Consider the following 11,842-nt stretch of genomic DNA (forward strand, 5'->3'; position numbering starts at 1 on the left):
GATTATATAGTAGTATTACAGTCCTAAATCTTTTTTGCCACTTCTGCAAAGATTAAGCTGGTGACTCATGGGAGTGTTCTCACACTTGGGAATACTTGCACTCTTCACCAAGCACGCTCAGGTAACTGAATTAACCAGAGTGGTTGGAGAGAATTGATAGTCTTAAAAGAGGGACAGCTCTTCTTTCCTCCACTGCCTCCTTTAGGTTTCTTTCCCCTTGTTTGCCCATGGCCAGTTGAAGCTAGAGGAGGTGTTTTTGCTGCTGTCAGAGAGCTGTGACTGGCATTATATGCCGTAGGAGCCCATTGTTCTGAGCCTTTGTTTGCAGTGCTTTCCTTAATGCTTGGCTTCTGCAAGAGGCTGATGTTCCACCTGTCTGTGCTCAGAGGAAGACTTCACTGTGCTTTCTGATGGGGAGAGCCCCAGGAAGAAGTACAGTGTGGTACAGATCCTGCTGAGCTTGTGTTCAGCAGTAAGTGTGTAAATTAGCAATGCTGCCTGTGAAATCATCATTTGAATTTCTCTATCTTTGGAACCTGTCAAGAATTTTTAGAAATTGCTTCCTACAGCTGGGCACCCAAGTAAGTCCCCAAATTTTCCCTTCCAATGTAGTTCTGGGGACTCGTAGATGTTAAAGGAGCAACGCCGCATTCTAAAATAAAGGAATGAAATATGGTCTCCCCCTGCTGGGTTGTGGAGTTTATTTTTGGGTGTCTTTTTTAATATGTTCCAGTAAGGATTCTGCTCTATGGAATGTCTCGTTGTTGGTTTGCTAGCATTGAGCCAGCTGTATGCAAGCAATCTGTTTTGAGCAGAGGAATATTTCCAGGTGAAGTGCTTCTTGGCGTGCTCTCTTGCAGTGTTCCAATTTGCATTTTAGAGACAGGGCTGTGTGTTGCCCTTTTTTCACCTTTCTATTCCAGTCAGTGGGAGACTTCATTCCTCATCTTGAGTATGCTGTCCCGCCAAAATGGTTCCTTTCTTCCTGAAGGGACCCAGAACCCTGGTATTTTGCTGTTGTCTCTGGAGGTGACATTACCAGGGATCAGCACAACTCCTGCAGCTGACCCATGTTGTGCTCATCAGAGCTCCCAGCATCAGTAATTTGAGGCACACAGATGTATTGCAGTGCATTACTGTGTAACATGGGAGACACATGTAGGTCAGGAGGAGCCTTACCTTGAAAAAGATGCAGAGTCAAGGAACTGGGTGATCTGCCAGCTGCTGTTGCTGCCTGTGGGAGAGTGATGCTCTCCAGTGACTGCTCTTACTCATTGTGCTTCTGTAGCAGCCAGACATAAACGGCTTTCCTGAAAGACCAAATTCACTTCCTGGGCTTCAGACACAATATGGGGTTTTGTTTTCTTTTTAATGTTTTAACTAGCAAATGTTTCAGCTGATTGCTTGATGGCTTATATTTGTTCTGCCTCTAACCTTTACTAAACAATGCCAATGATTTCTTCAAATCAGTATCTTACTTAACCCTCTCTCCCTACTGTCAGCCCAGGCATGTTTTAGCAGTGATTCTAATGACACATGAAGAGGCATGAGGTACACTCAGCTACTCAGCTACACTGAGCCATGGGCACTTCCTGAACTTGCTTGGTGAATCTGGGAGCATTACAGAGATTATCTTTGGGTTTGTGGGGTTTTTTTGGTGTTTTTTTTTTTTTTTTTGTTTTGTTTTGTTTTTGTTTTTTTTTTTTTTTTGTCTGCAAGCTTGTAATGGTTTCTTCTAAAATTTTTCCATCTGGTTAGCACATAATGCATTCAGCCATTAAAGCACATACTTTTTGTTTGGTTTTAATTGGTGGGGTTTTTTTTAATTGACATCAGAGGCAATTGGATGGCAGGTCTTAAAATGGTTCTGAAGTATATAGGTCTGAAGAAAATGAAAGCAATTTTATTTCCAAGGAACACTTTCTAGCTTTAGTATTTTTTAATATAAAACAGTGAAAAGAAAAGGAAAGGCAGTACAGATGCATTTGTATTTTCTTACTCTGTCCTTTGGATAAGGGGTAACTGAGAGTAGACCTTTCCCCGAATCCAGAACTACAACACCTGAGTATTTGACTGAAAATGTGATATTTCTGTTTTCAGGGAATAGAACAGTTGAAAAAGGAAGAGAGAAGATGGGCTAAAAAAACAAAATGGATGAACATGAAAGCAGTATTTGGCCATCCGTTCTCTATAGCATGGCTTAGCCCATTCGCAACACCAGACCAAGGAAAAGCAGACCCGTACCAATATGTGGTCTGAGGAATTCCTGACCAGCATTTCCACTAAAATAAAAACATATTACAGCACTCCTGTTACAAATTTTCCATGAATGTTCAAAACAAAAAGCAAAATGAACTTTTTTATGTCTATTAAATGGCTGATAATTGCAGAGGAAAAAAAAGCCCTGTGTTCCACCATTTTAGATAATTCTGTATCTCCGGCTGAAACTGCTGCTGCTTTTTTTTCCTTTTTTTTTTTTTTCCTTTCTTTTTTATCACATTAACTTTACTGGCATTTATTTCTCTTGCTTTCTGTATGGCACAACTAATGTGAAGGGAATCCTCTCTTCTCTGTTATGACCCACCTCTTCTGAGTAAATTCTCATGCTGTCTCCTGACTGTGATGAGCTCTGTGGAGGACATGTGAGTGCCAACAGCCCTACACAGACACCTTTGGACTTCCTGAAGGAGCACATTGCTCTTTCATAAGTGAACTTGAACAGGGAAGCAGATACTTCATGTACCAAAAGGTGCAAGACCAGAAGGCAGCACAGCAAGTGAGCCAGTTGATCTGGTGATCACAAACAGTTAAAGTATTTAAACGTTGCCAACACCAATTCTCACTCCACCCTCCCTTTTCCTTCCAGCCACAGAACTGATTCCATCTTTCTGGCATTATTTTATCTGTTCCCTCCCTTGTGCGCAGGAAATTGCTGCCCCTTTAGGATAACTGTGGCAGATTTAGCAGACTTTTTGGATTATTACATGCCTTACACTTCCAGGAAAGAAAGAAAGCTAATTTTCAAGTGTTTAGAATAGCAGAATCATGTTTTTTGATGTGTGTTTGTCTTGGTAAATGACTTGTTAGAGCAATGCCTGCTAAACAGTGTTAACGTGAAAAACTGACATGAATGCCCAGATTACTATAAGGACTAATATTGATGGGATGTGTAAGTGTTCCAGGATGATTGATTCTATATTGTTAGCTTTGCCCTGGTTTAGAGCTTTGTAAATCTTTTCTCCTGTTTATGCATACATGTGTATGTGTGTAAGCACACGCACATAGATGTGTAAGGGTTTGAAATTGGGAAATATTTATGGTAAGGAGCATGCATGCTGTTATGAACTGTGTGGTAATGAAAAGTGGGAGGGACAGAAGGCATTCCAAAAACGGGTAGAGCTAAACCATTCATAATTCCAACTGTTAATTACAACATGTTGTGTTCAGGCAGGAATTTTATTATATTTTTGATTCACAACTCCCACGGGCTCATCAAATGAATTGCAAACAGAGGAAATACACAAATCAGCTGCATCTATGACTTCCAAGGAATCTTTTCTTTCCTTGGTTTAAAATATTTTTTTTGGAAACTGACCTGCTTAGACTGCTTCAAAGCCACGGGGGAAGGGAGGGAAATCAGGGAAGGAGAAATTTAATGGATGTCTCATTTTGGAAGTAATGTGAATGCTGCATCTTTTCAATCTGTTAATGCTTCCATATGGAAAACAAATGCAATAAAACTTTTCCAAAAACTTGTTTGCTGTTCTTTCTCTCTTTCTTTGTTCCAAATCTTGGGAGAAATCTGTAATGGTTTTCTGAACTTTCACTTCTGAATGCAAGCAGGCAGAAGCATATAAAGTTAATTGAGTGTTCAACTTCTAAGCTGAAAAGTCAGTTAAATGGTAATATACTGATCTGTTAATCAGTGGTTTATTTCACCAGCTGGGAGAGGCTGCAATTCTTTGAGTATGTGATGGTTTTTCTCAGAGAACACTCCCAGCTTAATCGTTAAGCTGGATCTTGGGCCATGGTCAGTCCAGCCAGTGAGACATGTATAGGTGGTGATTTGAACTGGCAGAGAATTTGGCCCTAAAGCTGCCTTGATGCAAAATCAGATATATTGAGGGGAGAGGCTTTAGTCACCTAGGCAATTAACTAATGAATGCACCTCTCTGTAGTTCAATGCTTCAGAAATTGTTTTGATTACAAATTCTACATTCCAGTTTGGGTTTAATTACCCTTTCAATTACCCTTATTAGCCATGTGTTCTGGAGGAAGATTAATTACATTGTTCCGGCCATTTGACCATTGTGACAAAATATGTAACTACTGAGTTTTTCTTGTTTCAAACCAAATGCAAATTGTTAAACAGCATGATATAGTACTGTGATTTTCAGTCAAACTGATTGTTTTGTCTTTTAAACGAGGCACCATCACAGAAATGCCACTGGTAGCTGTCTGTGTGTGTGTGGTGATAACCAGGGCCTTCAGATTTCCTTGTGCTGTGCGACTTTGATGCAATTTGAATGGCATTAAAGTCAGTATTACTATGAGAAAGGCAGACTTACTGGCAGAAAGGCATACTTTGCTGATGGAAGGTATTTTCTTGGTCAGGACTACCTGATTTCAGCTGCTGGTTCTGTTTTAGTGTGGCCAAGAGAATTTGAAGGACAAACTCAATCAGAGCACTTCTGTTTTTAAAAAATAAGTGGTGTTCCATGCAGAAATGTGTGAAGGAACTGCTGTATGAGAAGTTCTGCCTTAATCATGATTTTCCAGTGGCAATGCTTCCTGTGTCTTCTCCTTAACCATCGATTTGTCTCAATGCTTGTCTTTTTGGTTTGCTCTTTCCTTTCATATCTTAAAAGTGAATTGAAAGAAAATAATGCATTTCTTCTAACATTCAAGAGCTGTCCTGCAGATTGCTTCTGGGTCAGACCATGCAGCCCACCATCCTCCTCTGGCACTGGGCAGGAGCAGATACCAAGGGCAGTAGTTGAAGAAACAGGGCATTATCCTGCAGCATCACAGTGGTCACAGGTCAACCTTGTCTAACTATTCCCATATTTGCAATGTTGTCCCTCTTACTTAAAGAGAAATATTTCTCTTATATTTCTCACTGTATGTCTTTTCAGTATTGATTCAAAATTATGTAATTTCAAATAGGGAAAGATGATACTTTCTGAGCACTTTTTAATTAAGTGGAATAGCTGCATGATGAGAAAGAGAAACAGGTGTTGGTTTAATTCAATACACAAAATTCTCACTTTCTAAAATAATGGTGAGAGATTTATGTAAGTATATATATACTTTTAAAAAGTTTCATTAAACAGTAATGAAATGTCTTCAGCAGCTGTGCATTCCTTCCATCTCCCTTAGATTCTTTTTAAGGCATAACCTCATGCCCTACTGACCATGTGGCCAGCAGCCAAAATTAGATCAAGATACAATTATAAAACTTCTGTTTATTTTGAATACATGCTGTGAAGGGATTAGTGAGGTCAGGTTGAGAGAGGGAAAGTAGCCCCTGGCTGTTCTGATGAACTACTCCCTAATTTGCATTAGCATAACCTCAGCCTGACCTTGTTTATTGCCTTGGTTAGCAGATGCTGATAGGAGCAGGTGAGCAATGTTTTTTCGGGGGAGGGAATGAGGGGTTGCTGCCCAGAAGTGTTCCAAATTTGTATTCCCAGTCTAGATGGCAGCAGGGGTTGAAACGGAGTACACAAATGACTGAGGGCAGGGTTGAAGCTTGTGCTCTCAGGAAGGGTTTAAATGCCTGATGTCTGTCTCTCCTCCTGCTCTGTGCTACTTGTTTTCCTTCTCTCTAGATGCTCACACAGTAAGTGCTCCAGCCGTGTTCCAGCCAGTTTGTTACTAACCCATGGGAAACCTCTGCAGTTCGCTAAGGAACAGCGCACAACCAAAGGTGGTCTCCTGCTTTAAGCTGCCAAAGCTTCTCCCCCTGGTTGCACAGCCACTGGGTGCTGAAAATGCAGTATCCTGGAGGAAAAGCTCCTGGTAGTGCTAGAACACTTTGCCAAGGGTCTGCTGTGCATAAATTCTGCTCCAGGGAGGTAAGGTCGGGCCCTGGCTGTGGCACACAAAGTGTGGCATCCCAAGGGACCAGAGGCTGCAGGGGATTCTCCCTGGAGCTCTTGAAATGGTACATTTGCAAGCTTGGGAGCAGGATGAGGTGCTACAGGCCTGTGCTTAGCATTCAAAGTCCTTCAGGGCTTGATTTTTCCCCAAATTACAACCCTGAGGAATTCCGATTCAGTGTTGAGTCGTTCCTTTCTGCACGTTTACTGCTGGGTTTCTCTTAAGTCAGCACGAGGAACGGGGCGTGAATGAAGGAATGAAGTTCAAAAAAGCTTTGCACGAAGTGCTTTGGTTTGTGGTGTGCTTTGTCCTGGGTCTGCTCGTGCTGACTCAGTGCTACTGCAAACTGAGCTGCTGCTGTTGTCTATTTGTGAGGCTGACAGCGAGTGCAGCTGTGGTGCTGCTGAGCTGCTGCGTGTGCTCCTTTCCCCTCGCTGCAAAGCTTTGAATGTTTTGTGTGTTGTCAAGAAAAGTCTGTAGAATTAGAACGTGAGAAGTGTACTGCTCTTCTAGCTCTTCTAAAGCTGTTCTTTCTTACAGTTTTAACCAAATTTGCACATTTTTTTCTTTTCCTTGAGTTTCTCAAAACTTGGATCCAGTATTGTTGCTTCTCTGAGAACAGACTTTCCGTGTGTCACCTGTATATCATCACAAGTGGATCATACACAGCTGCAGATCTGACTCCTCTCTTACATTATACAGAATAGGCATAAAAAATTGTGCCCTATTCCACACAGTGATAGCCTTAAAAAAATCATTGAGAAAATTATTTTTAGTTCCCTATTTCTACATGGAGAAGACTACCAGGAAAAAAAATGGTCACTAGCCAAATTTGATGGATCTCTTCTTTTAGTACAATCAAAATGTTTGCTTTACTAAAAGTGACATTCTTGGAGGGAGAATTAATCAGACTATTGACTGACCAAGGCTCCAGTCCCATTTTGAAGCCTCCACTTTAACCTGTACAGCTTTTCTCACCTCCCAGCAGGTTATCTGGCTTGCATTGCGATTTGTCTTTGACAATTTGGTAAATGGAAGTTGTGTTCTTAAATATTTGCTCTTAACTGGCACAGAGTGAACTTCTAGTGACTAGCCTAGGTGTGGCAGTGGTAAATTCCTGATTGCTGGGAAAAGGTGCAGTATTTTGTCTGTGTCTCAACTATTGCAAAAAATGCCCAAAGAAGGTGAAACTTTTAAGTTGTAACTGTATTTTCTCACTCCTTGGAAAGATTCAAAACCTATGTGAGAAAAGGTCTATGTTTCCCAAAAGTCTGGCTTTTCAGAAGCCATCCCTGTACCCTAAATATCAATGGCAACTGATGACAAAATACATCAGCAAGATTCAGATTGTCTATGGACTTGATCTTGTGTGAGGGTTTTGCTGTTAAATTTGGAGATGAAACTCTCAGTAATGCAGAGTGTCTGTCTTCATTGTTAACTCAAACTGGAATAGCATCAACCTGGTTATAGGTATGCAGTTCTGCATGTGCTACAGCACTTGGTGCCCAAAAACCTGCTATAAGCATGAGACGACCATAAACTCTTCTCTTCTTGCAGGGTATTGAGCGACTTAAAAACCAGAAACCGACCTGGGAGAAGATCAGCGGCTGGGAAGGAATGAAGCTGGCATTTGGAGGTGCCTTCTCCCTGGGCTGGTTCAACCCTTTCTCAAACCTGAACTGCAAGAGCCCAGCACCGGCTGAAGTGGTGGCAGCAGCTCCTGCGTCTGAAATAATGACCCAAGAAGAAATTGAGCAGTTTCTGGCTCGAGATGTTGCCATCCAAATATTGCGTGAATAAGCAAAGTGTCCTTCTCCTCCAGGAGAAGCTTTCAGGTGGTTTTTTTAAAAAATAATTACTTGTGCTGGAGATTTAAGGGTTGTTTTTTAACATACTTTCTGGTGCATTAAAAAATCCAGGAGTATTGGTCTGGAACAGACACTACAGCACTAGCAGAAGCAGTGCAAATCTCCAGAGAGAGCTTCATAAGTGATGGGGTTCACAAGCTCCTTTTTTGACTTGTGTGAACTGCTTTATCGGTCTTTCTTACATGGCATTTAAGGACAGTTTATAATTGTCAGATAGATTGGCTCCAGTTCCCAGAAATGTGCCATCCTAGGGAGCCTGGCTAATCTTTTGTTCTTACAACCTTTTGGAAGACTAAATGTGTGATGGCAAGATTAGCCAGCTCTGAAGGTTTTCTGGAAAAATGCATCCTCTTCAGCCCATCCCATCCCATCCCATCCCATCCCATCCCATCCCATCCCATCCCACCCCATCCCATCCCATCGTGCTGCTTCTGGGTTATGGACGTTGCTAGCGCACTGGTCTTAGCAGAGGTGGGATGCAGGGCTATGGATGCAGCAGATGGATGAGCTCACCCTGGGTGTGATTCCTTTGGGCTCTGAAATATCTCCAGGGGTTAATTTTTACCCTCTGTGCTTGTGAGACTGCTTGTGAGATTGGTGGTGCTTGTCGGAGGTGGTGGTGGGCTTGTGATGGTGGGCTTGTGATGGTGCCAGGCTGGTGGGAGCATTGACCCAGGGCCAGTGCAGCCAGGAAGGGGCAAATGTTGGCTGGGATGCCAAGCTGCTGGTGCTGGTGGGGGGAAGTTTTCCCCGGGGCTGTGGTTCATTGGCATGTAAGATGTGTGAAGTGGGAGCTGCCTGGCTGAGCTCTGCAGCCCAGGGAGCTGGGAAGCAGTCTAGGCCAGGAACCAGGGCTACTTTTTACAGTGAAAGAGAGGGCGATGTGAGCACCCTGTGATGGAGGTACTACCTCTCTCTGTTTGACTTGTCTAATTTAGATATTTCTCTTTTCCTGGTAGCTAGAACTGGTAAACAATGAATTGTGCCTCCTAATCTAACTGGGTTTAACATTGTCCTACTAGTACGTGCCATTATTCCAGGTTTCCTTATACTAATTTTGCAGCCAATCCCTGGGGAATGCTGGTGAACGTGTAGAAGGAACACCCATCACTGGAACAGGGCATCACTACAGGAGGCAGTAGTTGCAGCAAAGTCCTGCAGAGGTGTTGCCAGCTGCTGCATTCAGATGCACTGCAAACACTGGCATCTTCCAGATGTCAGGCTACTTTTAATTTAGCCTGTTCTTCATTTGTGTATTTTTTTCTTCTTCTGTAATATGTCTTAGATTAATTGTCATTAAATTTGCAGGAGACTAGAAATATGCTACTGGTTTCCCTGCACAGAACATGCTTGCTTTTATCTCCCCCTCCCCTGTAACCTGAACCAAAGATAACTGCTTCCTCTCAAAAGGAAGAGAAAGGAGTTGTTGGGATGAAAGCATGGTATTGTGAAAGACCTATATGAAGTTTTTATTATTTATAGGAGTAATATCAAATGGAATCTGTGCAAGATTTTTTCTGTTTATTTTTAACCCCTCGGAAAGCATCTTTGTGCGCATTAATTGTGTGGCATTCAGGGGATGAGATTCTCTCCTGGACTTGTCCTCTGCCACAGCAGTCCTTTTTTCTGGCAAAGGTAGTGGGAACAAATAAGAGTGCCTTGGCTGTTAGGAGCACAGCTTCAGCAAAATCCAGGGGGTACTTTTGAATAGTTGTCCCATTCCCTGTTCCCTCTGGATGTCTCTTTGTCAGTGAAAAGTAGATCTAGAGAACATCATTAGGAATTGCAGATTTATAACCTTTGGGATAAAGGGAAACACACCATATTTGAGGGGAAATGAGATATCCTCATTTAGACATGAGGTCTTGAATGTCTTTGCCCTGTGCAGCAGGGTGTTGAGGGAGGAAGCTCTCCTCCTTCTGCATTAGCCTATGTTCATCTCTGTCAGCATCCCACAGGAGAGGGACATCAGGGACATACACAGGTCTGTAAGGGATTTCCTGTAGGGAGCAATGGGGATGTTGAAAGAGGAAGAGTGCCCTTTTTAGCTCATGTTTTCTAATTTTGCCCTGCTGCTCCACCTCTACATCCATTTAACATCCCTGCCTCTGGGGCTGTGTCTGCAGTGGGAATGGTGCTACAGGGAGGAACTAGTCCTTGGCTGAAAATCACCTTGAGGCAGGTGTATAGGGGTGTCAGCCTGGGAGAGAACCCATGTGCTGCGTTCCAGGGATGCTTCTCAGGACAGGGACCCTACTCTGGGACATGGCTTTGGGTAGGCATGGATGGAGACAGCCTAATTTCTCCTCCACTCTCAAACCTGGTTTACTTCATCATGAGAACAGTTTTCATTTGCTCTGTTTCCCACCTCTCCTGTTGTTCCTCACGTGCTGGCATTTCTGGGTTTGTTTTTTTTTTAATAGGGGAAACAGAAAAGTAGTGTGAAGTGGAGGGTAAGAGTCAGAGCAGTCATCTCCTCTCCTCCAGTTACAGTCTGAATGAGACAGGGACGTGTCCCTGGACCTTACCCAGGGCATGGACAGCCAGCTGCATCTGTGGTGCCCCCAAGACATGGTAGGGTGACTTCCTATGCCCAGAAAATCAGTTCTGATGTTTCTTGGCTGTCAGTCTCCCTTGTCTCCTTCCAAAGTCCCAGTACTCCTTGGTGTATCTCCTTTCTGTCTCAATGTAGTATGACAACTGTCAGAAATCACAAGTCTTCACAAATTGGAAAAATCTGTTTTATCCACAGCTTTTATATAAACCTCCTTCTTTAATGATTGACTCGTAGCTTGAGACCAAACATGATTTTCATGGAATTGAAGCTTAGCTCACTGTTTACCTTCCCTTCCCTCTACACACTTCTTGCCCTTTGTTAGAGCATACCTTCATGTTCAGACCATGCTGCTATGGTCCTGGCTGACTCATCAGGTCCCAGGAAAGACATCCTGGAGAACCTGCTTGTAGTGCCCTAAATTTATGGGGCTAGGGAGGATGCTCCCTCTGCACTGCTCAGTGGGATATGGTCTGCTGAAGATCCCATCACTGCTCTGACATGAGGTGTTAATAAGTGATGGACAGGGTCGTGGCATATGTGGAAAGTGTTCTTGTACTTCTCACCTGGTGTCTTCTGCAGCAGGTTTTCTATGCAAATAGGGAATTTACATCTCATGAAAAAAATACATTTTTTGCTGTTTGTAACTCCTTTCGTGCCTTTGGTCACTGTTGTACTTTCTAAAGAGCTAATACTTCATCTGCCAAGCACCACTTGCTCCTCCCTACTCTGCAGACATGATGCACATGGACCCTGCACCTGCTCTGCCTGTGCAGAGGAGCTCCCACTCCCTGCTGTGCCACCACAGGAGGCAACCTTTCGGGGACCCTGTGCTTCTGTGGAGTGACACAACACTGTGGGCAGAGGGGCAGCAGGGGTCAGGCAACCTTGACCCCTTTCTGTGGCCTGGCAGCCACCTGCATGCTCGTCTGGGAGTTCCCCAAATCTTTGAAACACTGAAGAGTGGTTAAAACCTTTTTGCCTTTTTATGTCCTTTTTTTCCCCCTCTTCTCTTTTTATGGGCTGGCACATAACCAGATGTAGTCACCATTTCTTTCTTCTGCTCCATTGCCTTAATGCCTGAGCATTTGCCTTTTAAATAAACAGATAAATTACCCACTATACTACTGTGTGACCTGATTTCCTCTTTACTTGTGGAAACACTGGCAAACCCAGTGCCACTCTGCTGCTGGCCACACTGTGGGACAGAGAAATCCCTTGCTAAAGGTGGGCTCAGGAGTTGCTGGGGTATGCAGTGCAGCGGTGGGCTCCAGCTGTGCACAGCTGTTGTCTTCTTCAGTGTGACTATGGCTGGAAG

At 43.2% G+C, this 11,842-nt stretch overlaps 1 protein-coding gene across 3 annotated transcripts in view; it reads left to right on the forward strand.

Moving 5' to 3' along the window:
• Positions 1-11,646, forward strand: part of ZDHHC3 (zinc finger DHHC-type palmitoyltransferase 3) — a 34,074-nt gene extending 22,428 nt beyond the window's left edge. For 2 of the 3 annotated variants that reach the window (XM_068204415.1, XM_068204424.1), the window contains exon 7: positions 7,660-11,646. In XM_068204415.1, the coding sequence (XP_068060516.1) occupies positions 7,660-7,902 (243 nt within the window). In that variant the 3' untranslated portion in view covers positions 7,903-11,646. Of the gene's footprint in view, positions 1-2,100; positions 3,757-7,659 lie in introns of those variants that run through there. The other variant, XM_068204431.1, reaches the window with a different exon arrangement.
• The last annotated feature ends 196 nt before the right edge of the window (positions 11,647-11,842 follow it).

Source organism: Anomalospiza imberbis, chromosome 1, assembly GCF_031753505.1.
Source record: "Anomalospiza imberbis isolate Cuckoo-Finch-1a 21T00152 chromosome 1, ASM3175350v1, whole genome shotgun sequence".
NCBI lineage: Eukaryota > Metazoa > Chordata > Aves > Passeriformes > Viduidae > Anomalospiza > Anomalospiza imberbis.